The 27,724-nt window shown below is 57.8% G+C and overlaps 1 protein-coding gene across 1 annotated transcript; it reads right to left on the bottom strand.

Annotated features, from left to right (window-relative positions):
* NTN3 (netrin 3) lies at positions 1–27,724 on the bottom strand. Its single transcript, XM_054391074.1, has 6 exons — positions 26,755–27,724; positions 14,001–14,189; positions 6,384–6,533; positions 4,967–5,020; positions 889–963; positions 1–329 (listed from the first exon to the last, which is right to left on the bottom strand). Exons 1-6 carry the CDS (start codon positions 27,719–27,721, stop codon positions 1–3), a joined length of 1,764 nt encoding a protein of 587 aa, XP_054247049.1. The 5' UTR covers positions 27,722–27,724.

Here is a 27,724-nt window from a genome sequence, read left to right as displayed (position 1 = left end):
TCAGGGCTTCAGGCACTTGCCCTTCTTCTCGCGCCGCTGCAGTTTCCGCAGGCGGCGTGTCCAGGCGTCCCTCCACTGGATCACCAGGCTGTTCTTGTCGGCCATCAGTCCCGGCCGGTCCGTGGAGTTCTCACTCATCCCCATCACCAGGTACTTCTTGCTGATCTGGATCTTGGGGCACTTGCAGGACAGGTCCTTCAGGTGGATCCACAGGAAGTTGTCTCCACGCTTGACCCGCTCATCGCGGCACTTGTAGACGGAGAGGACGTTGATGGTGAACTTGGCCCAGTTGGCCACTGTCTCCATCTCCAAGATGTTCACCTGGACCACTGAGGGGGGGAAAAAAAGAGGGGAGGCATGGTGGTGGGGTCTGCCTTGCTCTCCAGAGGAAGCTTTGACAACAGGAACTGCCTGTCCCCTGCAGCCCCACCTGCCTTTCACATTGCTGCTTTGGGAGGGCTGGTATGGGGACCCCTCTTCCATGCTGGGTGCTCCTCATTCCCTGGGACATCTGCATCCCAGAATCACAGAAACATTCAGGTTGGAAAAGACCCTCAGGGTCACCAAGTCCAACCCAGAACCCTATTCTACAAGGGTCCCCCCTAGACCATATCCCCAAGTACCACATCCAAACCACCTTTAAACACATCCAGCTTGGTGACTCTACCACCTCCCTGGGCAGCACATTCCAGTGCCTGACAACTCTTGCTCTGAAAACATTTTTCCTCCTGTCCAGTCTAAACCTACCCAGTGGCAGCTTGAGGCCATTCTCTCTTGTTCTATCACTAATTACCTGTGAGAAGAGACCAGCAGCAGCCTCTCCCCCCACCCATGGCCAGCCTGCAGCTAGCAAAGCCCAGTGCAGCCCAGGGAGGATGAGGTCCTTACCATAGTCCTTCTTGCAGTACTTCTTCATGTTAATCTTGTAGTTGCCCTTAGCTGGCTTGCAGTAGGAGTCACAGTCTGCAGAGGAAGAACAGAGGGTTGAGCACTGAGGGCCTTGAAGCACACAAGGTCCCATCCCACCACGAGGGAGGAGGGAACAGGATGGAGGTGACAGCAGCAAGACCCAGCCTGGCAGAGGGTGGTGGGTACTCCACATCCCAGCACCCTCCAGAAGGGTCCTGAGCCAGGGCCTGGGCTACTGCTGGGGTCCAGCACCCCCTCTGAAAGCTCACAGGGGCTGAGGGCTCAAATCCCACCCTGAACACTGACACCACACCAGCTAGGAAGAGAAACTAAGTGGCTTTGGGCCCATCAAGCAGACATGGAGTAGCACCTCCTGTGCTGATGGTGATGGAGAAATCAATACTGAGGCAGGAGAGGGAGCCAAGGGATTCTCCTCTGGGAGTAGACAGGAGAAAGAGGTGAGATGATGGTGGCCACCGTGGAGAACAAGCAGGGGCCATGGCCAAGGAACATGACCAGAAGAGCTGTGGCCCTGCAAACCTGGTGACCTGGGAAAGAGACAACCCCCACCAACCCCACCAGCAGTCCCACTGGAAGGAGACCCAAAGCCTGAACCTAGACCAAGGGGGTCAGGAGCCTCAGGGGCAACAACTTAGGCCTCAGGGGCCAGGCTGCTGGGCTGTATCCTCATGGGGCAGCCCCTCCAGAGACCTGCACCTCACCCATGTCCCAAAAGTGGGGAAGGGGTCTCAGGCCAGGGGAAGCAGTGGGTGAGGGGAGAGGCTCTGCACCACCGGACCACTCCTGCTGCCTGAACGCTCCCTGCACAGGCTGCTCCAGAACGGCTGGGGAGGCCACCAGGCTGTCCTGCAGCCCAGCAGCATCCCTCCCTGCCGTCCCCCAGCTCCAGGCACATCTCCTGTCCTCACGGAGGCTTTATTCTGTGCATTTCTAAAGCCCCTAGATTTGCATCTCAAGCAGAGGGAGGGCAGGGAATGCCTCCTTCCTTCTCCCCGAAGACTTTGATCCCAACAATCGCCCGAAGCAGCCTCCTTCTCCTCTTTTCTTCCCCCCTGCCATCCTCCTTTGAACATCTCAATTTGTCTCTTTCCAATGGCATGTTTTGTTGGTTTTTTTTTTTTTCTTCCTAAGCCCATCTTTCTTCTTTTCTCTGCCTCTCGCAGGTTCTCTCCGCCTTGGCCCCGCGTCCCGGCCCCGAGCCAGCAGCCCCTCAACTTGTCTTTGTTTGTGGCTTGCCCAAAACAGCCACCGGGGGTGGGGAACCCCAGGCAGGGGGGATAACAGCGCCCTGTGCCAAGGGGAGGAGGAGAAAGGAGGGAAGGAAGAAGCCCAGGAGCAGAAGCTCGCCCTGGGCTCTGCCGTTGTCCCTTTTGCCCCAGCTCCTTTGTGTCAGGCGCTCGGCGCCACATGTTCCACATTTATCATCGCAGCACGCAGCTAATTCCTGGCACAGGGGGGTGCGCCCTGACTCCCAGCTCAGCCCCCACCATGCTGCCCCTCTGCTGGGGCTGGCACAGCTGCCCTGTCCCTGCCCTGTCCCCTTGCACTGCCGTGGTGGCTGCTGAGGGGCATGGGGTCCCCTGCGAGGGGTGGCTGGTGTTGGGTGCACTGAAAGTGCATGGCCACGGGGCTGAAGGTGCTCCCCACCCACTGCTTCCCCCCACTGGACCTCTGGGACATGCTACAGCCCCATCCCAGGCACTGCTGCACCCCTGGGACATGTTACAGCCCCATCCCAGGCACTGCTGCACCCCTGGGACATGCTACAGCTCCATTCCAGGCACTGCTTCATCCTGCTGTGTGAATAAAACCAGCCAGAAAATAAGACTGGGAATTAACAGTTTGGGAGCAGTTTTGGGATCTTTCTAACCTTGACTTGGAGCTGAGGGACATTCTTCAGATGTAAAATCAATTTCTGCTCAATTCATGTCAGAAACTTGGGTAGTACCTCAAAGCACTTCCCTTCCTTTGAGCCTCTGAATTTGTGACCTCCACTGCTGGGTGGGGGTGGGTGCTGAGGAAGGGGCCAGGTGGGTGCTAGGGCTGCCAGCCAGCTCAGGCTCCACTTTCTTACTGAGTGGAAAATATTGGAAGATAATAAACATAATAAAAATGATGAGAAGTGGGCCCGGGACGTTTCCCTGCCAAGCCAGTTGGCTCGGAGCAGGCTGTTGGAGCAGAAAGATCAAAGCTGGACCTCAAAGTCTGGGGAGGGTCAGAGAGGCAGCAGAAAGCTGGGCAGAGTGATGGCAGCACCAGCAAAAAGCCTGGCTGCACCTGGAGACAGGACTCCAGCAGGGAGGAGGAGGATGGGGAGGGGTGGGGGAAGGCCAGCACCTGAGCACAGCTGCCCCAAACAATGTCCCCCTGTTCCCGCAGCCCAGCACCTGCTGCCAGAGCAGGGAGGGAGGTGGGCAAATGGGGGGGGGGGGGGAGAAGAACAGGCTGGGAGGCTTCCTGGGCTGGGAGGCACTGGGGTGCTGAGACCCATCTGAGAGTGTGGGAGAACCTGGAGAGTTCCCAGAGGAGAGGGGTGCAAGCAGCAGGCAGGGTGCAGCCAGTGAGGAGGGGTACAGGCAGGGTACAGGCAGAGTGCAAGCAGCAGAGGAGGGTGCAGGCAGCACCTAACCCTAACCCTAACCCTAACCCTGGCTCCTCTTCAGCTGCTGGCACCCAGCACCCCCAGGGCCTTTTTTGCTGGGCACTTTCCAGCCACTCTGCCCCCAGCCTGGAGCCTTCCTGGGGTTGTTGTGACCCAAGCCAGGGTCCTACAGAGGAACAGAGTGGGATGGCCAGGAACAGGTTCCCTACAGTGCTGCTGGGGCTGTGGAAGGAGAGCGGGGAGAGAACAGCTCTGCTCCAGCCCCCTCCAGCCCTGCATGCTTCTGAGGAGCTGGCCCAGCAGCAGCACCATCTGCTCCCACCTCTGGTGGCCACCATGCAGGACACAGAGATGCCAGGCAGGTAGATGAGATGGCAGAGGGTGGCTGATGGAAGAGGGGTGGTTGGGGAGGAGATGCAAAGTGTCCTATCTGCCCTGGCATCTGCTGGGAGGGCACTGTGGAGGGTTGAGCAGCACTGTGGAGGGCTGAGCACAGTGGCACAGGGTCCAGGGGCCAGCACAGCACTGTGAGGCTTCTATCAGCATGTGTGGTGCCAGGCTGAGAGCTGTGGGCACCTCGGTGGGGTCCTGACAGCCATGGTCAGGCTGGAAGAGGGACTCTACCCCTGCAGCCATCAGTGCCCAGCCCCAGCTGAGCTCCTGCAGGAGCGTGGCCAAACCTGCTGCACCTGAGGAGACACAACCCTCTGAAGCCTGGAGAAGCTGAGGTGGCTCAGGGAGCTCCCAGGACAGCAGCAGGAACACCTCCCTGGCCCATGCAAAGCCTGCAGCCTGGCATTAGAGCTGCCCCACTCTCCAGCTGGGTGACAGCAGCAGTAGCATTGACCTTCCCATGGTGCCATCACCTCATGGTCCTATCAGCCTGCAGCTGCTGGGCCAAGAGGCTCAGACTCAGACACTCCTCTGGACATGCATGGAGTGAGCCCTTGTCACCCATGTCCCATGGGTAGGCTGGTACAGGGGCTGCCTGCAGCTGGCACCTGGCAGGACCCCACCACCCTGGCACTTCTACTTGGAGGTAAAAGGCACTGAGAAGAAACCTCTTGTGCTGGCAGCAATAAAAGGAGATGAAAAAGATCTTGCCCCCAAGTACCCACCCAGCCATAGGTACTGTGCCCCACCACCCTGGTGAGCCCCTGGCAGGCTGCATCCCTCAGAGGGGCTGGAGAAAGCCCTTCCCTCAGAAAGCCTCCTCAGGCTTCATCAGTCCCTTTCCAGGAGCACCCAGGGTGCCAACTCTCAGTTCACCGAAGCTCTCTGCCAAAACTTATTTTTTTGCCATGAATCATCTTGCCCCAGGGTGTGGCAGGGCTCAGCCCTTCCCCCCAGGCTGCTGGGGCTGTGGGAGGTGGGATGGGACCTCTGGGGGCAGGACTGGGGCTGTGGGCTTGGGCCAGGACACCAAGCACTTACCTGCAGGTGCCTCGGTGCTGGTGATGAGGGAGGTGGGGTTGATGGCAGGGATCTCTGGAAGAGAGAGGGAGAAGAGCTCTTAAGGAAAGGGGTTCCCAGCTCGGGGGGGGGGACACACTTGAATTAAAGCCCTCTGGAAGCCAGGTGCCCAGGGGATGTTGTGGGTCACAGAACATTATGGGTTGGAAAGAACCTCTGGAGATCATCCAGCCCAACTCCCCTGCCAAGGAAGGTTTACCTAAAGAAGGTCACACAGCAACCTGTCCAGGTGGGTCTGGAATGTCTCCAGAGATGGAGACTCCATCACCTCTCTAGGCAGCCTGTTCCAGGGCTCTGGGACCCTTCAATTAAAGAAGTTCCTTCTCATGTTTAGATGGAACTTCTGATGGGTCAGGTTTGTGCCTGTTACCCCTTGCCCTGCTGCTCCCCTCCAGCAGCTTGCAAAGACGGATGAATGAGATGGGTCTGACCTGGACATCACAGGACATTAAAGAGACCCAGAGACTAGGAAGAAATTCTTTGCAGTGAGGGTGGGGAGACACTGGCACAGGTTGCCCAGGCAGGCTGTGGATGTCCCCCTCCCTGGAGGTGTTCAAGGCCAGGCTGGATGAGGCCTTGAGCAACCTGGGCAGGTGGGAGGTGTCCCTGCCCATAGCAGGGGGTTGCAACTGGATGATCTTGAAGGTCCCTTCCAGCCCAAACCATTCTGGGATTCTGTGCCCAAACTGTGCTCAGCAAATTGAGGCAGGCTGGGATGCTGCCACCCCTGAGAGCCCTCATCCAGTGCTGCAGGGCACAGGTGCCCCAGGGGTGGGCAGATGAAGGATGCTTCATGCATGCACACTCCGGGCTGCACAGGGAGAAGGGTCAGCAAGAGCAGCACTCTCCTGGAACTTCTGGCAACAAAACCCTGGGGGAAATTCCATCTTAACCCCAAACCTGGGGAACAACAGAGGGAGAGGAGTCACCAGTTCACTCCCACTGCCACCACCCCAGTAGCAACAGTAAGTCCTGCAGGGCAGCAAGCTGCCCCTTTGCTGCCTGGCTTGAACTCCCTGCCACAACCACCCTGGTTCTGTGCTAACCACAGGGGCTGGCCTTGCCCCAGAGCTGGCCAGGCTCAGGGCTCTGCTGGGTGAGGAGGGCACCTTGATGCAGCAGCAGCCAGCAGAGCTGTTCCAGCCAGCTGGAAACACCAACCCAGGGCTCTTCCAGAGCCTCCTGGGCTGTATGGGGCAAAGCATGGGTGCCCCCCCCGAAAGGTCACCCAACCACCCCAGCAGCCTCGACTGCTGCCCCGAGCACAGCCACGTGGATGGGCACCTCTTGGCTCAGGCTCCCTCCCAGCAGAAGGCAGCCCAAGGAGATCATCCCCTGGTGCCAAAGGGGATGGGTGGGCATGGGGCAGGGCACTCACTGATGCAGGGGGCCACTGGGGAGCGGCTCTGCTGGTAGCCCTTGGCACAGCGGTTGCAGGTGAGGCCGGTGACGCCGTCCTTGCACGGGCACTGCCCTGTCGTCTGGTTGCAGGTCTTGCCAGCTGCCCCAACAGGGTGGCAGTCACAGGCTGTGTGAGAGAGAGAGGGGAAAAAGGTTACCTGAGGTGGTGCCCAGCACAAATCCCAACCTGGACCCCATTGCCCCCCCTGGAGGGGTGAGGAGGAGCTGGGTTCTTCTCAGCAGCTGCTGGGGCTGGCACCGCCACGAGCCATGGGGGCAGAGGATGGCCCCAGGAGCGGCACAGGCAGGAGGGTGAGCGGACAAAGGGCTTGGCCAGGGCATGGGGATGCTCAAGATGAGCCCCTGGAGACTTCACAGCTCACACAGGCACCAGCTGCCAGCTGGCACTGAGGGTCTGGCCAGCAGTGGAACAGTTTCTTCCTGCCTGCTTGGCAGGCAGCTGGCTCTGGGGACACGTGGCACGTGGGCAGGCAGGGAGAGCATTTCCACTGGCAGCCCCCTGCCTACTGCCAGCCTTGTCCTGCACAAGGAAAGGGAGTGGGGCTCATATGGGAGCATGGAAACTGTTCTTCATGGCCAGGGTGGGACTGAGGGCACTGCAGGGACACAATGCAGATGGATACTTGTCCAGGTCTGCTCTTCCCTGACCTGAACTGTGTCCAGTTCTGGGCCCCTCAGGTCAAGAAGGACCTCATAGAACTGCTTGAAAGAGTCCAGAGCCATGAAAATGAAGGGAAGTGGAACATCTTCCTTATGAGGAGAGCCTGAGGGAGCTGAGGCTCTTCAGTTTGGAGAAGAGGAGCCTGAGAGGTGACCTCATTCATGTTGATAAAGATGTGCAGGGTGAGTGCCCAGAGGCTGGAGCCAGGCTCTGCTGGGTGATGCCCAATGCCAGCACAAGGGGCAAGGGTGGAATTCGAGGCATAGGAAGTTCCATGGAAACACTGTGAAGGTGACAGAAGGCTGCAACAGGCTGCCCAGGGAGGGTGTGGAGTCTCCCTCTCTGGAGATACTCAAGACCTGCCTGGATGTGTTCCTGTGTGACCTGCTCTGGGTGCTCCTGCTCTGGCAGGGGGGTTGGACTGGATGAGCTCTCGAGGGCCCTTCCAGCCCCTGACTTTCTGTGATTCTGTGAGCAGCAAAAGGCATTCTCTCCACTTGCTCCCCACCTCTGAGCTCTCCAATCCACAGAGCTGAATCAACACTGAACCTTTACCAAACTTCAGCCTTGGTTTGGTTTCAGGATGGCATGAAGTGGATCTTCCTGGTACTTCCCAAGCTCAGGAGCCTCATCCTGCCTCCTGCAGTCAAAGGATGGCTTTCCACCACAGCACCCCCACAGGGAAAGCCTTAGCTGGGGTGAATCAGTTGGGTCTCCATCCTCAAGACAGACCCCTCAAAACTCTCCATGGATGATGGACAGATTGCATGTGAGAAGGAGGGCTGTGGGAAGGAGATGCTCCCTCAGGAGAGGACCTTCCCCATCTGCCTGCCTGGGGCCAGCCTGGCCATGAGCTGGAGGAGGTTATCTTGGCCTCCATCAGCGTGAGAGCCAAACGTGATTCCAAGGCAAAACACAAACACCCCCCTAGCCCCACGTGCCCCTGCAGCCCCCTGATGTTATCCTTTCCCTAATCCTCCCCAGCTGGCTGTGGTGGCAGCACTGCAGCACTGCTCCCCCAGCCCCTCCTGCGCCGCCGGCAACCCGAGCAGCCAGCCCCTAATGGGGACCAGATGCTGCATCCTTATCAGATCCTGCCTGGGCCTGCAAGTGGACATCTTTCTGACAAGGGTCTTTTGGGGGCTCAGCTGTGATAACAAATGGCAGCCAGCAAAGGGAGCCTTGGCATGACGTAGGGCTGGCAGGAACATGAAGGCTTTCTTCAGCCGTAGCAGCCTTGTTGCCTGCCAGGGCAGCCAGCAAGGCCTGGCTCTCCTGCAAACACCTGGCCTCAGGTCAGCACAGACCCCCAAACCTGAGGTCATGGCGTGGTCCAGCCCTCGCAGATCCCCAAAGGTCCTGAGGTGATGGCATGGTCCAGCCCTAGCAGATCCCCAAAGGTCCTGAGGTGATGGCATGGTCTAGCCCTAGCAGATCCCCAAAGGTCCTGAGGTGACGGCATGGTCCAGCCCTAGCAGATCCCCAAAGGTCCTGAGGTGATGGCATGGTCTAGCCCTAGCAGATCCCCAAAGGTCCTGAGGTGATGGCATGGTCCAGCCCTAGCAGATCCCCAAAGGTCCTGAGGTGATGGCATGGTCTAGCCCTAGCAGATCCCCAAAGGTCCTGAGGTGATGGCATGGTCCAGCCCTAGCAGATCCCCAAAGGTCCTGAGGTGATGGCATGGTCTAGCCCTAGCAGATCCCCAAAGGTCCTGAGGTGATGGCATGGTCCAGCCCTAGCAGATCCCCAAAGGTCCTGAGGTGATGGCATGGTCCAGCCCTAGCAGATCCCCAAAGGTCCTGAGGTGATGGCATGGTCTAGCCCTAGCAGATCTCCAAAGGTCCTGAGGTCATGGCATACTCCAGCCCTAGCAGATACCCAAAGGGCCTGAGATCAAGGCATGGTCCAGCCCTACAGGTCCCCAAATGTCCTGAGGTCAAGGCATGGTCCAGCCTGGCAGATCCCCAAATGTCCTGAGGTGATGGCATGGTCCAGCCCTACAGGTCCCCAAATGTCCTGAGGTCAAGGCATGGTCCAGCCCTGGCAGCTTTTAAACCCCTCCAGGGATGGGGACTCCAACCACTGCTCAGGGCAGCCTGGTCCAGTTCTCTTGGGGAAGAAAGAGTTCCTCATGTCCAACCTAAGGTTCCCCTGGCACACCTTGAGTCCATTTTCTAGGCTTGAAGCCAAGGATGAGAGCTGGCAGCCCTGGTCCTGTATTTGGCCAGCTCTGGATGATCCCCAAGCACAGCACTGCAGCTCTGCCTGGCTGACCACCCTCCCCCCCTCAACCACCACCTTCTGGGACTTTGCAGCTGCTTCAGAGCAGTGACCCCAGCTGCAGCATCCTGAGGTGACCCTCAGAGGGGGTCTGGCTGGGGGGCTCCATGCCAGTGCTGGGGGCACAGCACCGCTCTGTGCTTGCTGCCATGCCCTGAGCCCTGCCACTCACAACCCAGCAGCTGCCAGAACCTGGCCTGCAGGGCTTGCATGGTGGATGAGGTCAGGAGCTTGGAGCTTAGCTCCTGGAGTGATGCTTGCCAGGAAGTGTCTGGCACCTCGTGGTGAGGGCTTTGTGCATCTTAAGGCTCAGCTGCTGCTGCTTCACCACTTTTCACTGCAGACACCTCAGGGCTTCCAGCTCTGCTGAAACTGCAGGGAGCCCTTCATGGCCACCCTTGCTGGGACCTCTCAGTCACCACCACTGACTGAAGCCTGCAGGTTCTGCCTTTCCCACCCTCCCAGCTTTTCCAGCTCACACCATCCCATGGTCATGCTGGCTGCTGGGGGGTGTGTGGCTGCAGGGCAGAGCTCACCTCCCTGCTCACCAGCCAAGGGCTCAGCTCAGCTGCCAGCAGGAGATCATAGAATCATAGAACTGCTTGGGTTGGAAAAGCCTTCCCAGAGCATCCAGTCCAGCCAGCAACCCAACCCCACCTTGGACACCAAACCACAGCCCCAAGTGCCATGACCCCAAGGTTCTGGAACATCTCCAGGGATGGGGACTCCACCACCTCCCTGGGCAGCCTCTTCCAGTCCCTGACCACTCCTGCAGCAAAGACATTTTGCCTCATCTCCAACCTAACCCTCCCCTGGAACAATTCCAGGCCATTTCCTCTCCTATCACCTGAAACTGGGGAGCAGAGCCCAACCCACACCTGGATTTCCATGTCACATCTCCATGGATTCATGGATTTCCATGTCACATCTCCATGGATTCATAGATTTCCATGTCACATCTCCATGGATTCATGGATTTCCATGTCACATCTCCATGGATTCATAGATTTCCATGCCACATCTCCATGGATTCATGGATTTCCATGCCACATCTCCATGGATTCATGGATTTCCAAGTCACATCTCCATGGATTTGGGGATTTCCATGCTACACCTCCATGTATTCTTGGATCTCTCTGACAGCAACAGCTCCTATTCATGGCACCAGGCAGGCAGGCTCGTAGTGCTGGTCCTGCTCTAAGAAGCTCTCAATCCCAATGGATCCACCTCTGGATTCACAAGAAAGGGATGGAAACACTCCCTGCTTCCCTGGGGGAGGGGCAGCCAGAGAAGCAGAAGGGATTTCATTAATAACTCTGGTCCCTGGGGCAGTGCCAGGAGCTGGCTCCCAAGATCCTGGGCAGCTCCTTCACTGCCAGATCCTTCTCAACATATGCCCCACAGTGGGGTACAACCCTGGTGCCTATGTTCATCTGGTGGGGATCAGCCTCTGCAGCATCTCCAAGCCATGGGCAAACCCTGGCAGCCCTCCAGAAGCAGCACCCCTGGGCCAGGCTGGCAGAGACCTGCCCAGGGCTTGGCACAGGGACAGGCAGGGGAGGGCTGTTTGTCTGCCAGGGAGGACCTGCTGCAGCACCCTGCTCCTCTGGCCTGCCACAGCCTGGGCATGGCTTGCTGGGGTTCCTCCAGCATCAGCCCTCATCCTGTCCCACCACCTCCTGGGTACCCCAGGATGCTCTGCCCTGCCCACCCCAGCCCTTCCAGAGGAGCTACCTTGAATCTGAGATGCTTTCCATCACCTTAATCATAGAACTGTTTAGGCTAGAAAAGACTTACAAGATCTTTGAGTCCAACCATTAACCCAACACTACCAAGTCCATCCCTAACCCATGGCCCTCAGCACCACATCTACACAGCCTGCTCCAGGCCTCCAGCACCCTCACACCCTCACACCAGCACCCTCACACCAAACCCTCCTGGGTTCCCCTTTGTGTCCATTGCCTCTTGTTCTATCAGAGGACCTTCTTCTAGCACCTTCTTCTTGCTGCCCACCCCTCAGATATTTATAGACATTGATCAGATCCCCTCCCAGCCTTCTCCTCTCCAGGCTAACCAGCCCCAGGGCTCTCAGCCTTTCCTCCTCACACAGCTGTTCCAATCCCTTCAGCATCCTCATAGCCTCCATTGCACCCCCTCCAGTAGTTCCCTGTCCCTCTTGAACTGGGGAGCCCAGAACTGGACAAAATACTCCAGATGTGGTCTCACCAGGGTACAGTACAGGGAGAGGAGAACCTCCCTTGCCCTGCTGGCCACACTCTTCTGAGGTTGCCATTGGCTTTCTTGGCCATGAGGGCACATTGCTGGCTCAAGGGGAGCTTCTTGTCCACCAGGATTTCAAGGTCCTTCTCCATGGAGCTGCTTTCCAGTAGGTCAATCCCTCCTCTGTACTGGGGCATGGGGTTGTTCCTCCCCAGGTGCAGGGCTCTGTCCTTGTTGAAATGGTCCAAAACCAGCTGCAGCAGTTCCTGTAGGCCCTACATAAACCTGCTAGCATCACATCCTGGCAGCAGCAGTGCTCAGTGCCCATGGGGCTGAGCAATACACCACAGGCACCAGGATGCTGTGATCCCTTCCATGAATTCCCAGCCTCAGAGGAGCTGTGGGCAACCTCCTGCCTGCTCCAGCGTTTCAGCCTGAATCCTGCCAGTCCTTGAGGATGGGCAAAGTGTTTTCTTATCTCAGCTTCTTTGGTGAAAGTGCTGGTTTGAGGCTCTACACAGGAGGCTGAGCAGGCAGAGAGATGAGAAACCAGACAGGCTTAGCCAGGAGCTAGAGGAGGGAGAGAGGTGCAGGTCCCATGACACCTAGCACAGGCTGGGGACGTTCCAAGGTCAAGCTGCAGCTTGATGGCTTGGAGCCAGCATGGCTCCTGGCCAGCTCAGAGACAAGCAACCCAGTCTGCAGGCACTGGGAGCCACAGGTCCCCAAAACAGGTCCCCAGAGCCACCCCATAGCTAAAACATACACCATGGGGTCCTCTTCCACAGCAGGGAGATGGAAAACCCCAGCAGCATCTGGAGGGAGGGCAGGGAAACCACCACGGGCCATTGGGTGAAGCAGGTTGAACTCTTCCAAGTATGTCTATGGCCCAGCCAACACCAGTGACAGCTTTCTAGCATGTTTAGTCCTGTGCCTTCTCCAGCACCTGCCCAGCATCTCTCCAAACACCAACTGTGGAGACCAGAACTGCAGCCACAGCAGGATCCTCCTGGGACAGATAGACATCCCAGGATCAGGCACTGACAGCCCTCAGCCTCCCAGAGGGGAGCAACAACTGCCTCTCCCCCACTGCCTGGGTACTGCCTTGCTCCCAGGCAGCAGCCTGAGCTCTGTCCCTGTCAGGCTGAGGGAGCTGGGGTTGTTCATCCTGGAAAAGAGGAGGCTCTGGGAAGAGCTAATAGCAGCCTGCCAGTGTGTGAAGGGGCTACAAGAAGGATGGAGAGAGCCTGTTTGCAAAGGCCTGCAGAGACAGAACCAGGGGCAATGGCTTCAAACTAGAGCAGAGCAGATTGAGATTGGATGTGAGGAACAAATTCTTCACTTTGAGGGTGGTGGAACACTGCAACAGGTTGCCCAGGGAGGTGGTTGAGGCTCCATCCCTGGAGATATTCAAGGTGAGGCTGGACAGGGCTCTGGGCAACCTGATCTGGTGGAAGATGTCCCTAGTAGAGGGGGTTGGACTGGATGATCTTTGGAGGTCCGTTTTCAGCCTGGACCATTCTATGACTCTCTGATTGTCCTCTGCCTGCAGGCAGTGACAGTGCCCTCTGTCAGTTGTTGCTCAACAAATTGCTGCTATCTCAGCAGGAGTCAAGCTGGGACTGTGGAGCAATCCTGCTCAGGCAACGCAGGAGGGACCTGGCTGGGCTTGAGCACGCTGGGGCAGGTGGCTGTCCCCTGCTCCTGGCTGGGGCTGCTCCAGTAGAGGATGTCCCTGCTAAGTGCAGAGGGGGTTGGACTGGATGAGCTTTGGAGGTCCCTTCCAACCCAGACCATTCTCTGATTCCTCTGCCCACTCTCTTCCCCATGCCTAAAAGAGATGCTGAGCTCAAAGCCACATCTCTGCCTGATGCCCTTAGGGTGGTAGTTGATGGAGGCTGGAGGTGACCTAGAGCTGCCAGAGGGAGCAGCTGGGCTCCAAGAAGCATGGAGGGACATCCCCAGGGATGGGAGGGGAGACTGAGGAGGTGCAGAGAGTCTCTGCCACAGGTGCTGGGTAATGGAGAGCCTGCAGTGCTGGGTAATGGAGAAGCTGCAGTGCTGAGCAATGGAGAGCCTGCAGTGCTGGGCAGGGGGAGAGGCTGCAGGGCTGGGCAGGGGGAGAGGCTGCAGTGCTGGGCAGGGGGAGAGGCTGCAGGGCTGGGCAGGGGGAGAGGCTGCAGTGCTGGGCAGGGGGGATGCTGCAGTGCTGGGCAGGGGGAGAGGCTGCAGTGCTGGGCAGGGGGGGAGGCTGCAGTGCTGGGCAGGGGGAGAGGCTGCAGTGCTGGGCAGGGGGAGAGGCTGCAGTGCTGGGCAGGGGGAGAGGCTGCAGGGCTGGGCAGGGGGGGAGGCTGCAGTGCTGGGCAGGGGGGGAGGCTGCAGTGCTGGGCAGGGGGGGAGGCTGCAGCTCACCTTTGCAGGCCTTGCGGTCGGTGATGGCCTTGCTGAGGTCGCGGTAGAAGCCCTCCTTGCAGTAGTGGCAGTGCCTGCCGGCGGTGTTGTGGCGGCAGTTGAGGCAGACGCCGCCGCTCCGGCGCCCCGACAGCTTGTACAGCTCCATGTTGAAGCGGCACCGCCGCGCGTGCAGGTTGCAGTTGCAGGCTGCAAGGGAAGATGAGGCACGGAGGTGAGGAGCTGGGGGGGGCTGCAGCTGCCCCACTGCCCTCCGCTGCTGCAATGCAGGGCGTCACGGAATCAGACAAGCAGAGAGGTAAAGAATCAGAGAACCTCAGAATCACAGAATCTCAGAATTAGAGAATCAGAATCTCAGAATCAGAGAATTAGAGAATCACAGAATCTCAGAATCACAGAATCTCAGAATTAGAGAATCAGAATCTCAGAATCATAGAATCAGAGAATCTCAGAATCAGAGAATCAGAGAATCTCAGAATCAGAGAATCTCAGAATTACAGAATCAGAATCTCACAATCAGAGAATTAGAGAATCACAGAATCTCAGAATCACAGAATCTCAGAATTAGAGAATCAGAATCTCAGAATCATAGAATCTCAGAATTAGAGAATCAGAATCTCAGAATCATAGAATCAGAGAATCTCAGAATCAGAGAATCAGAGAATCTCAGAATCAGAGAATCTCAGAATTACAGAATCAGAATCTCACAATCAGAGAATTAGAGAATCACAGAATCTCAGAATCACAGAATCTCAGAATTAGAGAATCAGATCTCAGAACCATAGAATCAGTGAATCTCAGAATCAGAGAATCAGAATATCAGAATCTCAGAATCACAGAATCAGAGAATCTCAGAATCAGAGAATCTCAGAATTACAGAATCAGAATCTCAGAATCAGAGAATCAGAGAATCACAAAATCAGAGAATTAGAGAATCAGAGGACCCCAGAATCTCAGAATCAGATAATCTCAGAATCAGAGAATCACAGAATCAGAGAATCTCAGAATCACAGAATCTCAGAATCAGAGGATCTCAGGATTAGAGAATCAGAATCTTGGAATCAGAGAATCAGAGAATCACAGAATGTTAGGGGTCAGAAGGGACCTCCAGAGATCATCCAGTCCAACCCCCTGTCAGAGCAGGATCACCCAGGGCAGGTCACACAGGAACACATCCAGGCACATTTTGAATATCTCCAGAGAGGGACATTCCACAACCCCCCTGGGCAGCCTGTCCAGGGTTCTGTCACCCTCACAGTGGCGAAATGTTCCCTTCTGTTTCCATGGAACTTCCTATGCCTCAATTTCCACCACTGCTCCTTGTGCTGGCATTGGGCATCACCCAGCAGAGCCTGGCTCCAGCCTCCTGGCACTGACCCTGCACATCTTTATCAAGAGGAATGAGGTCACCTCTCAGACTCCTCCAAGCTACAGAGCCCTCAGCTCCTTCAGGCTCTCCTCATAAGGAAGATCTTCCACTCCCTTTATCATTTTCATGGCTCTGTGCTGGACCCTCTCAAGTAGTTCCCTGAGGTTCTTCTTGACCTGAGGGGACCAGAACTGGACACAATATTCCAGATGTGGCCTCACCAGGCCATGGCTGGCCCCAGTGTGCCATCCAGATGTGCAGCATCCACTGGCCCAAGGTGCTGGTGCCAGGAGATTGGGGCAGAGGAGAAAGGGCACATGTAGAGACAGGGCACTGCTCAGCTGAAGGCAGACAAGTGTGGGACAGAGGGGGGAGGCAGGGGGTTGGCAACATCAGCTGGGCACCTGCAGCCCTGTTGGCACCCCTGTCCCTTCCCCAGCAGCTGGCTTTGCAGCAGGACCTCCTGCCCTGTGCCAGGGATGTGACAGCGTTGGCCCTGCAGGCTGGTAGCCTCAGCCTCAACCACACAGCCCCCAGACTCCTTCTATCTAAGATTCTACCCCATGCACACCCACAAAGATGCCCAGAGAGGAGAGGGGTACACACACACCCTGCTGTGAGAGGGCACAAAGGTGCTTGGGCACACTCAGGAGCTCATGTGTGCAGCTGAGCATGATCACACACAGAGGGGCACCTCAACATCCACACACCATGCCAGCTGCACACAGGTGTGTGCAACAGGCTGCCCAGGGAGGGTGGTGGGGTCCCCAGCCCTGGAGGTGGTGCTGAGGGACGTGGTGCAGTGGCAGTGGCTCAGCAGCAGCGGGGGGGTTGTGAGCTCTGGGGGAGTGCTTGGGCTTGAGGTCTCTTCCAACCTCCACAGTTGTGTGGTTCTATGTGCACAGCAAACATCCATGCACTCACCATGAGGTGCACACAGATGTGCCTCTGGTGGGCCTCTGGGGATAGGATGAGGGGCAATGGGTTGAAACTAGAGCAAGGTAGTTGGACATGAGGAGGATGTTCTCCACAATGAGGGTGGGGAGACACTGGAACAGGTTGCCCAGGGAGGTTGTGGCTGTCCCCTCCCTGGAGGTGTTCAAGGCCAGCTTGGATGAGGCCCTGGGCAACTTGGGCTAGTGTGAGGTGTCCCTGCCCATAGCAGGGGCTTGGAACTGGATGGTCTTTAAGGTCCCTCCCAACCCAATCCAGTCTGTGACCATGACTCCATGGTCACACCTGGGAGCCTGCAGGTTCACAACCACTCAGGGGTGTGCACACACAGCCTGCCTCCCCCTCACCCCACCCCTCTGGTGCCCACACAGCCCTATGTGCCCCCATGAGCCCAGGGCACACCCAGTTCTCTCACCAGCCCTGGGACCCAGGCAGCCCCCACCAGACTCCACGTGTGGGAGATGAAAAGGCAGAGCCAAGGCTGCTGCTGCTGAGGGCTCTGGCACAGGGATAATGGGAACAAGATTTCCTCTGGCTCCCCAGCCCGGCCCCCTCCCCAGCCCTTGCACTGAGCCTGGGTGAGAGTTTTTCCAGGCGTGCTGTGAAATTCATTAAGGTGTCAGCCCAGATGTAAGTGCTGGGGGCCTGGCTTGGCAGCTGGTGAAGTTGCCTCCCCTTGGCAGCAGCCTCAGCCCACGCAGATCAAACCTGCCCTCGCCCACCCCACCGCTGGGGCCTTGGGGATGTGGAGGGAAGAAAGCCAGGGCAGACCCCAGCCCCCCAAAGGAGCCCTTGTGGAGCCTTGGAGTAGGCTGAGAGAGTTGGGGCTGTTCAGCCTGGAGAAGAGAAGGCTCCAGGGAGACCTTAGAGCAACCTTCCAGTGCCTGAAGGGTGCTGGGGAGGGACTGTTTAGAAGGGGTTGGAGTGCTAAGACGAGAGGCAATGGTTTGAAACTGGAGCAGGGCAGATTTAGGTTGGACATCAGGAGGAAGCTCTGCACAATGAGGGTAGGGAGACACTGGAACAGGCTGCCCGGAGAAGTGGTTCAGGCCCCATCCATGGAGACATTCAAGATCAGACTCCACGTGGCCATGGGCAACCTGCTCTAGTTGGAGGTGTCCCTGCTGAGTGCAGGGGGGGGTTGGACAAGATGAGCTTTGAGGGTCTCTTCCCACCCCATGCAATCTGTGACTGTGAAGCAGGTGAGTGAAAGGTTGGTGCTGGCACCACGTGCTCAAACATTTCTCCACTCCCCCCTTCCATCCCCCTCCCAAGCTCCCCTGTGTATGAGCCTAATGTAAAAAATCACAAGGCAGGCATCAAAACAACCCCCAGGGTGGTGGGAGCTGCTTCTGGGGACTTCTGCCCTTTGAATGACTGTTTTGGTCATTTTTTTTCCCCTACTGCTGGTGAAAAACAGGGACTGTGGAAGTAAATTGTGACACAGAGCTCAGAACTGGGATGTGGCACCTTGCAGGGAGAACAGCAAATGCAGACTGGAGCAGCTCTGTGAGGAGCAAAGGCTGAGAGCCCTGGGGCTGAGAGCCTGCAGAAGAGCAGCCCCAGAGGGCAGCTGAGCAATGCTCAGCAAGAGCTAAAGGAGCTGTGGGTAGGGGGCAAGAGGCTGGGGCCAGACTCTGCTCAGTGGTGCCCAGGGCCAGCACAAGGGGCAAGGGGCACAAAGTGGCAGGCAGGAGGTTGGATGTGAGCAGGAGGAGAAAGTTGTTTGGTGTGAGGGTGCTGGAGGGCTGGAGCAGGCTGGCCAGAGAGGTTGTGGAGTGTCCTTGTGTGGAGAGCTTCCAACCCCCCCTGGGCATTGAGCTCCTGGGCATTGTGCTGTGGGTGCCCTGCTGGAGCAGGGCTTGGGCTGGGGGAGCTCCAGAGGTCCCTTCCAACCCCTACCCTGCTGGGATTCTGTGAAATACTGCCCATGGTCCCTGGCAGCCCAGGGTACTGCTGTGAAAGGGACACTGGTGTGGCAGGCATGCCAAAGCTCAGCCAGGCTTTGCTGGAGCCAGGACATAGGCAGTGAGGAACCCTGAGATCCAGGCTGCTCTTTCACTCACCAGATAATGGGACAGGGACCAGCCAGGGTGGTTCATGTCACTGAGCTCAGGCAATTGTGTGTAACTGAGCAAAGGAGAGCAGTTGAGTGGCCTCAGTATTCCCTGGTATCAGCAAATGCCAGTGGGGTGACCCCAAAAGGCAGCTTTGCTGTCCCACTGAGAGTGCTTGGGGCTGCCCCCCATGAGTCCCTGGCATCCTGTGGGCAAGGAGAGGGGATGGCAGCCCAGAGGGGAGGTGGGTGGGCAACGGAGGAGAAAGGTCAGGTGAATGATTCGCTGCTCTTGGCACGTCCCTCTCTGCCTCCAGTTTAATTGGTGAAAGAGTAACTGGCCAGGGCACAGCATCACCAGCCCTGCTGTGGGCTGGGGACCTCCTGGCTGCCATGTCCTCATCATGGGGCCTCCTGTCCCTGGGAACCTGCCACAAATCCTTCCAGAGGCCACCTTTTGGGGAAAAAACCTTGCTCTTGTTTCCCAGCACCAAGCGGATCCAGAGAGGTGATTCTGCCACTTTGCTCCACTCTGGTCAGACATCACCTGGAGTACTGCATCCAGGTCTGGAGCTCTCAATACAAGAAAGACATGGATATGATGGAATAGGTCCAGAGGAGGGCCACAAAAATGATCAGGGAGTTGGAGCACCTTTGCTACAGGACAGCTGAGGGACCTGGGGGTGTTCAGCCTAGAGAACAGAAGGCTCTGGGGAGACCTAATCACAGAATCAGTCAGGGTTGGAAGGGATCACAAGGATCATCCAGTTCCAACCCCTCTGCCATGGGCAGGGACACCACACTAGATCAGGTTGTCTAGAGCCTCATCCAGCCTGGCCTTAAACACCTCCAGGGATGAGGCTTCCACCACTTCCCTGGGCAACCCATTCCAGGCTCTCACCACTCTCATGGGGAAGAACTTCTTCCTTATGTCGAGCCTGAATCTCCCCACTTCCAGCTTTGTTCCATAATAGCAACCTTCCAGTACCTGAAGGGGCTACAAGAAGGCTGCAGAGAGACTGTGTGCAAAGGCCTGCAGGGACAGGCCCAGGGGCAATGGCTTCAAGCTAGAGCAGAGCAGATTGAGATTGGATGTGAGGAACAAGTTCTGCACCATGAGAGTTGTGGAACACTATGACAGGTTGCCCAGGGAGGTGGTTGAGGCTCCATCCCTGGAGATATTCAAGGTGAGGCTGGACAGGGCTCTGGGCAACCTGATCTGGTGGAGGATGTCAGACTGGATGACCTTTGGAGGTCCTTTCCAGCCTGGACCATTCTATGACTCTCTGATCGTCCTCTCTGCCCACAGGCAGCCACGGTGCCCACTGTCAGTTGTTGCTCAACAAATTGCTGCTATCTCAGCAGGAGCCAAGCTGGGACTGTGGAGCAATCCTGCTCAGGCAACGCAGGGGGGACCTGGCTGGGCATGAGCACGCTGGGGCAGGTGGCTGTCCCCTGCTCCTGGCTGGGGTCACAGCAGCAGGCATGATCGTCCCCGTGCCCTCCCGGCGCAGCCACCCAGCACTAATGGGGGCAGACAGGCCCCCCCCGGCCCAGCTCAATGCTTGCAGTGTTCCTGGCTTGCAGGCTCTGTCTGTCTCCCGTTAATCACTAATTAAAGGCTTGAATGTTCCCTGCTGTTTGGGGGGTATTAATAAGCATTTAATTGCACAGTTTGGGGCTAATTAGGTGGGGGCTCGCTTCCGCTCCTCTGCAGCCTGCCCCATTAAACAATCATATGATCAATTAAACAATCACAAGATCTAATCATTTCCAATAATAGACTAATTAAACACCCACACCTTGCAATGGAGCAACCTTCTGGCCCTTTTTCTTGATGGGGTTTGAACCCCTGCCCAGGCCTTGGCCAACCCCACAACCGCTTCTCCTCTGGGATGCTGTAGATGGAGGAGCCTGGAGAGATGGCACGAAGGGGGCTTGGGGCAGGGACCTGGCACAGGATGGGCAGCACCATGCACTGGGGCACACATGTGGCAGGAGATGGAGCTGGAGGGGGGCAGGAGTGGGGGCTCCCCACCCCTAAAACTTCCCTGGGAATAATTAGGGAAGGGAAGGGGAGGGGAGGCAGCTGGCTCAGTGAAACCCTAGAGCTGCTGCTGCTGCCAACCCACATCAGACTGGAGCTACGCCCCTGCCTTGGCTGGAGGAGAGCTCAGGCAGGATGGTGGGGCAGGATGGGGCTGCACCTCCACCCCAAGAAAGGGAACTGAAGCCAGAAAAGCCCCTTCACAGAATCACAGAATGCTAGGGGGTGGAAGGGACCTCTGGAGATCATCCAATCCAAGCCCCCTGGCCAAAGCAGGAGCACCCAGGGCAGGTCACACAGGAACACATCCAGGTGGGCCTTGAAAATCTATAGAGATGGAGACTCCACCACCTCTCTGGGCAGCCTGCTCCAAGGCTCTGCCACCCTCACAGTACAGAAGTTCCTCCTCATGTTTAGATGGAACTTCCTGTGGTCAGGTTTGTGCTCATTGCCTCCTGTCCTGTCACTGGGGACTGCTGAGAAGAGTCTGGCCCCAGCCTTCTGACACCAACCCCTTAGAACCCCCCTCAGCCTTCTCTTCTCCAGGCTAACCAGCCCCAGCTCTCAGCCTCTTCTCATGTGAGAGATGTTCCAGTCCCCTCAGCACCTCAGTGGCCTTCATCTTAGCTTCACTCTTGTCCACATCAACCCTCCATCATGGGAAGGTGTCCCCTAGACAGAGGCAGGGGCTTGTACCTCTGCCTCTAAACAACAGGAGAAGCAGCAGAAGCAGAGAGTCCTCCATGAGGTGCTGTGAGCTGAGAACAGGGCTGTGAGGGGCAAAGCTGAGCCACTCCAGCCTCATCCCAGGGGCAGCAGGACTCAGGATGCTCAATCAGTGTTCATCTCCTCCCCCACTGTGACTGCCTCCCCCCTACAGCCCAGATGCACTGGGATAATGCACCCCATGGGGAGAAGATGTCCAGGCAGGGGGATGCTGCCCACTTGTCCACCTGCAAAAGACATCACCCACCCTGAACCCAGCCCTGCTCTCCATGGGGAAGGGCTGTGGCCAGTGATGCTGGCAACCTGCTGGTTTCCAACACATTCTTGGGGGAGATGGTGAGGGGTACCCTGCTATGGGAGCTGCAGTAAAGGAAGGGGTAGGGCTGCAGATGCTACTGCCAAAGACCACCAGCAGCAGGGATCCATCTTGCTCTCTGGAGTAAAATAGCCTGGGGCAGCTCACTGGGAAATTCCTGAGATAATTTTTCCATTGGAAGTAATGAGATAGAAAAAGAAAGAAACATGAACAGGAGTTATAGAATGATAGAACTGTTTGGGTTGGAAAAGCCCTCCCAGAGCATCCAGTCTAACCAGCAACCCAACCCCACCATGGACACCAAACCACAGCCCCAAGTGCCATGGCCACAGGGTTCTGGGACACCTCCAGGGGTGGTGACTCCACCACCTCCCTGGGCAGCCTCTTCCAGTCCCTGACCACTCTTGCAGCAAAGACATTTTGTCTCCTCTCCAACCTAACCCTGCCCTGGCACAACTTCAGGCAATGGCCTTTCCTTCTAGCACCTGAGACTAGGGAGAAGAGCACAACCCCCACCTGGCTCCAGCCTCCTCTCAGGGAGCTGTAGACAGCAGAGGTCTCCCCTCAATCTCCTCTCCTCCAGACTGAACACCCCCAGGTCCCCAGGCTGCTCTTCCCCAGCCTTGTTCTCCAGACCCATCCCTAGCTTTGTTGCCCTTCTCTGGACCTGCTCCAGCTCCTCAATGTCCTTCTTGGAGTGAGGAGCCCAAGACTGACCCCAGGATTCGAGGTGCAGCAGAGGACACAAGGGAAGCAGATGGGATCACGCCCCTCACATCCCATTACACTCCAGGGATCAGTGTTCCCAGGCTTTGGCATCCCAACTGCGTCACCAGAGCCCCCCAGCACCGAGCCGAGCGCGCAGCAGCCAGCGAGGTCTTTCCCGGGAGCGCGCAGCCCCTTCCCCGCCGAGCGCCCCCGGATCAAAGCGCTCCCTGCGCATTCTGCCGGTGCTCTGGGGAGCGCTCCCGCCGCGGCGGCCACAATGGGAACAAGAGCTCCCGCATTCCCTGCCACTGCATCCATTACTTCCAGTGGCTGCCCTCTGCTAATCCGCTTCCCCCGGGGCCGGGGCTGTGGGGACAGTTTGCCGAGGGGTGACCGAGCTGCCCCACGCCGCCCCGCCTGGGCAGGCAGGGACCAGCCCAGTGGACCAGTGGTGGTAGGAAGGAGGAGAACAGGGGGGTTGGAACTAAATGATCCTTGAGGTCCCTTCCAACCCTATGATTCTAGGTGACACCCTGATGTATCACCTGGGGGGTGCACGGGTGTAGGAATTTGGCCATCCTGCTCCTGCCAAGCACTCTGCTGGCATTGCCCTTCACTGAGCCTGCCCTGGGGACACCCGAATGGGGACAGTCTCTCTCTCTCCCCTGTCCTTCTCTTTCCCTCCTTTGGAGCAGGGCACGTCAGAGGGCACACAGAGCATTCCAGTGTTGGCAGGGCAAATTCCTGACAGGGGACACAGCCTTTTTTGGGATACTGGGAGAGCCTCCTGTGCCCATGGACTGATGGCACCACTCTCTAACCACCTGGCATGGACCCATGCACCCTGCAGCACTGTGCTGGCACCATGCCCTTGTACCAAGCCAGCAGCATGGCAAATCCACTGTTGCCATCCTGGCTGTGACAATCCCAAGCCTCCCTGCTTGGCAAAGTCACACTGATCCCTGCAGCACTGCAGCTCAGCAATGTCCCCATGAATATGTCATGGCCACCCCATGGCAGCTGTGGTGGGGTCATGCCAACCTCAGACCTCAGTTACCACTGGGCTGCTTCCTCTCAGCATTTCCCTGCACCAGCCAGAGGCAGGAATTCCTGTGACAGAAGAAAAGTTTGTGCTTGTCTCAGGCTGTCTCGATGGATGTCCCAGCAGCATGACATGGGACAGGCTATCAGTGTGTCCCCACAGCTGGCAAAGACTCCCATGCACTGGAGGGGGGCAAACTCCCATGCAGGGCACTGGGCAGCACAGAGCCAAGAGGTGACACCCCAGCACAACCTGAAACTGTGCCAGCCCCAGGGCTCCACCCAGATCCATTTAATAGAATCACAGATCATTGAATTGTTTGGGTTGGAAAAGCCCTCCCAGAGCATCCAGTCCACCCAGAAACCCAACCCCACCATGGACACCAAACCATGGCCCCAAGTGCTATGGTCACACAGTTCTGGGACACTTCCAGGGATGGGGACTCCACCACCTCCCTGGGCAGCCTCTTCCAATCCCTGACCACTCTTGCAGCAAAGGGACAAGAGCCCAACCCCTACCTGGCTCCAGCCTCCTCTCAGGGAGCTGTAGAGAGCAATGAGGTCTCCCCTCAGCCTCCTCTTCTCCAGGCTCAACACCCCCAGCTCCCTCAGCTGCTCCTCCCCAGCCCTGTTCTCCAGACCCTTCCCCAACTTTGTTGCCCTTCTCTGGACCTGCTCCAGCTCCTCAATGTCCTTCTTGCAGTGAGGAGCCCAGAACTGAACCCAGTACTCAAGCTGTGCTCCACCAGTGCCCATTCCAGGAGCACAATCCCTGCCCTGCTCCTTCTGCCACACCATTCCTGCTCCAGGCCAGGCTGCTGCTGCCCTTCTTGCCCACCTGGGCACTCCCTGGCTCCTCTTCAGCTGCTGTCACCTGGCACCCCCAGGGCCTTTTCTGCTGGGCACTTTGCAGCCACTCTGCCCCCAGCCTGGAGCCTTCCTGCGGTTGTTATGACCCAAAGGCAGGACCCAGCCCTTGGCTTCGTTAAGCCTCAGCAGGTCTAACAGCCCCCAGCCCTGATCCTCAGCCAGTACTGCGCTGCCCAGCTCCTGAATCAAGTCGCCCTCCTCCTCCTCCTCCCCCCTCGCCAGCCACAGGTGACTGCACCACCATCGGCATCAGGGATCGCCAGCCGCAGGACAGATTCCACAAGCCCGCAGCCCCCGGGGCTGAGCAAAGGGAACTTCCCGGGCGGCCTCTCCTTTTAATTGGTGCTAATTGGTGCGGCTGTCGGTGCTGGCTGGGGAGGTGGCTTTGTTGAAAGGCAGCCTGAGGAAGGCTGGGGGAGCTAATCCAGCTTTCAGGCGCTAAGCCCTTTGGAGGCGGCTGATGGAGAAGCTCTTTCAGGTCCCTTCAGAGAGGGCACAAAGCCCGAGAGGGGAAAGCGAAAAAGAAGGGGAGCAAAGCACCGGGCAGAACTTTCACACGCAGCTGGGGAAGGGGCTTTGTGAGAGGGACTTGTCGCGGGGGGGGCTTGAAGGGAGCACGCTGTGCCCCTACCTCCTCTGCTCCCCCTCCACCACCTTCACAGCCCCAGCTGGCCACAGGGTGGTGAAGCTGGGGGCAGGGATGCCCTGCAGAGTGGGACCTTCCCCCTGCCATGGATGAGGTGGAGGGATCTGCAGATGCTCCCTCGCAATGATGGTCCCCTGGTTTAACTCCTTCTCTGCCGGCAGAGCCACTCCTGCTGCCAGCACTGCTGTGCTGCAGGGCTCACTGGAGGGGCAGATGTGGGGGGAGCACAGGGGAGCCAGCCCTTGGGTACGGTCCTCCTCCAGTTGGAGCTCTCCTTTGCCTGACTTGGGGGCAGCTGGAGGCAGCAGCCATGGGCAAGGTGCAGAGCTGAAGGGTAGCTTTCTGCTCTTTGCTCCAAAACTCATCTTTCTGAGCCCAAAGAGCTGACAGCTTGCCACAGGCTGTGAGGTGCTGGAAGGCATCAGCTGCAGTGCTTGCTTTGGGTCTGCTGCCTTTCCAGCCACTCTCAGAAGGAACCCATGGTGTCACCGAGGCGTTAAAGCCAGCAGCTGGGATCTCAACAAGACATTGATCACTAATACCAACAAGTCCCTCTGACCTCTGGCACATCCTCTGAGCCTTTCAGGGGATGATTAATGGGTACAGCTTTCCCTTGTCTCCATCCTCCTGCCACCTCCTGGGACCCGGGCTCTGGTCCAGGAGAGTAAGAGTCTGCTCCTCCTTCTCCTAAAACTGCACAGGGCTCTTGGCATCTCCCAATCCCACCCCAAATCAAGACAAAAGGCAAAAACCTCCACCAGAATCCCCCAGAAACTTGCAAGCAGGACAGCCAAGACATGCCAGTTGGATGGTTTGGCAACATTTTGTTCCAATGACAACATTTTCAAAGGATGGAAAACTTTGCAAGGCCAAACAAGCTCAAACCACCGTGCCAAGCACCATGCCAGACCCATGGTGAATTGGGGTATCTCAAGGGCTGCCTTCATCCTAGCCAGGTTCTGTTGCCTCCTCCCTGCCCCAAAGCACATCTCACAGGAGACCTCCACGATTGCCAGTCCTGTGCCAGAGGGAGCTAGTTTGCTGCCTAAGGGAAATGATGGCAGCACAGGCATCCAGTGAGGGTGACAGAGCCCTGGAGCAGGCTGCCCAGAGAGGTTGTAGAGTCTCCTTCTCTGGAGACTTTCAAAACCCACCTGGATGTATTCCTGTGTGAACTACCCTGGGTGATCCTGCTTTGCCAGGGGGGAATGGACTTGGTGATCTCTGGAGGTCCCTTCCAACCTCTGACATTCTGTGATTCTGTGATCTCACACCAAAATTTGCTGCCCAGCTGGAAGATACCAGTGATGTTCAGAGGCTTTGGGCACTTTGGCTCAGGGTCAAACCACTGCCCCTTTGGTAGGGCACCCACAGCAGAGACAGGGCAGCAGCCTGAGCCTTTCCCAATCCTCCAAGTGGGAGGGATGCTCCTTGGCACCTCAGGACCAGCACGCTCCAGTGCTTCACATAATCAACCAGCTTGGAAAAGACCTCCAAGATCATCAAGTCCAATCAATCACCTAACCCCAACTAATCAACCAGACCATGGCACTACGTGCCTCATACAGGCTTTTCTAAGACACTTCCAGGGGCGTCGACACCACCCCCTCCCTGGGCAGCACATTCCAATGGCCAATCTCTCTTTCTGGGAAGAACTTCTTTCTAAGATCAAGCCTAAACTTCCCCTGGCACAGCTTGAGACTGTGTCCTCTTGTTCTGGTGCTGCTTGCCTGGGAGAAGAGACCAACCCCCACCTGGCTAGTAGATGGAGAGAGCAATAAGGTTTCCCCTGAGCTTCCTCTTCTCCATGCTAAACACCCCCAGCTCCCTCAGCCTCTCCCCATCCCTCCTTTCCTCCTTCCCTCCAAGACCCATTTTAGGTTTTCAGCCACAGAAAAAACCAAAACAAAGAAACAAACCAACAAAACCCCCAAATACCCTCCCACCCCCCATCCCCCAAAAAACCCCAACTAACCAACCAGCCAACCAAAACCAACCCAAAACATTCCCAACCCCCTTACCCAGGCATTCGTTGGCCTCTCGGGCGCTGGCCCGCTGCCAGGGCCGGTCGTAGTGGAAGGGCTTGCAGCGGTCGCACTCGGGCCCCTCGGTGTTGTGCTTGCAGTCGCAGACCAGCTTCTGCTCCTTGTCCCGGAGGCAGCGAGCAGCGTGGCCATTGCACTTGCAGCGCCCGCCCACCTGCAGCTCCCCCACCGCGTAGTAATAGGGCGTCGAGCCGGTGCCTCCCTCCTCCTCGCCGCCCTCCCGGCCGCCCAGCTCACGGAAGAGGTGCGGCCGGCTGAAGACCACGCGGATGTCGGTGGCCGTCACCCAGTCCTGCAGCACGGGGCTGCTGTCGAAGTCCTGGGCGGAGGGCCGCCCGTCGAGGGTGCTGAAGGCGATGAGCCCGCCCGTCAGAGGGTAGAGGTCGGTGAGGCCGTCGGTGCAGAGGGCTTCCTGCTCGTTCTGCTTGGTGACGGTGGCTTTGCTGGGCTTGCCGTAGATCTTGCGGCACTGGGAGGAGTAGTACTGGTAAGGCACCCAGGTCTTGCCGTAGTCCATGGACTTGAGGATGGCGGTGGACTCCGGCCGGGGCGAGCAGAACTGGAGGCTGACGTAGACCACCTCGAACTTCTTGCCCAGGGAGAGGGTGAGGGTGACGTTGTAGGGCGAGTGGTGGAGGGTCTCGGAGCGCCAGCAGGTCATGTTGGAGGCGGTGTTGAGGTCGGTCAGGTAGGCGGGGGGGTGGGCGCGGCGGGGGTCCGAGGCGTCGCAGTGCCGCGTCGGGGGCTTCCCGCAGGTGCTGGAGGCTTGCACCTCCTTCCCGAAGGCAGCGTTGACAAACTCGGGGATGCAGCGGCGGGGGGCCCCGTTCTCGTCGTAGCAAGGGTCTGGGGGGGTCTGCTGGGCCACAAAGGGGTTCACCGTTTGGGAGAGGCCCAGCATGGTGGTGGTGAGGAGCAGGCGCAGGAGCTGCAGGACCTCCATCCT

This window comes from Indicator indicator, chromosome 22 (genome assembly GCF_027791375.1).
Source record: "Indicator indicator isolate 239-I01 chromosome 22, UM_Iind_1.1, whole genome shotgun sequence".
Taxonomy (NCBI): domain Eukaryota; kingdom Metazoa; phylum Chordata; class Aves; order Piciformes; family Indicatoridae; genus Indicator; species Indicator indicator.
Note: the sequence above shows the minus strand (reverse complement) of the source record. Positions and strands in the feature narration are given on the sequence as shown.

Excerpts from the sequence above, each read along its gene's own strand:
- NTN3 (XM_054391074.1), bottom strand. The coding sequence starts at position 27,721 with ATGGAGGTCCTGCAGCTCCTGCGCCTGCTCCTCACCACCACCATGCTG. Across the intron at positions 14,190-26,754 it reads AGAGGCCAACGAATGCCTGG|CCTGCAACTGCAACCTGCAC; the intron begins GTAAGGGGGTTG and ends CTTCCCTTGCAG. Across the intron at positions 6,534-14,000 it reads CGACCGCAAGGCCTGCAAAG|CCTGTGACTGCCACCCTGTT; the intron begins GTGAGCTGCAGC and ends TCTCTCACACAG.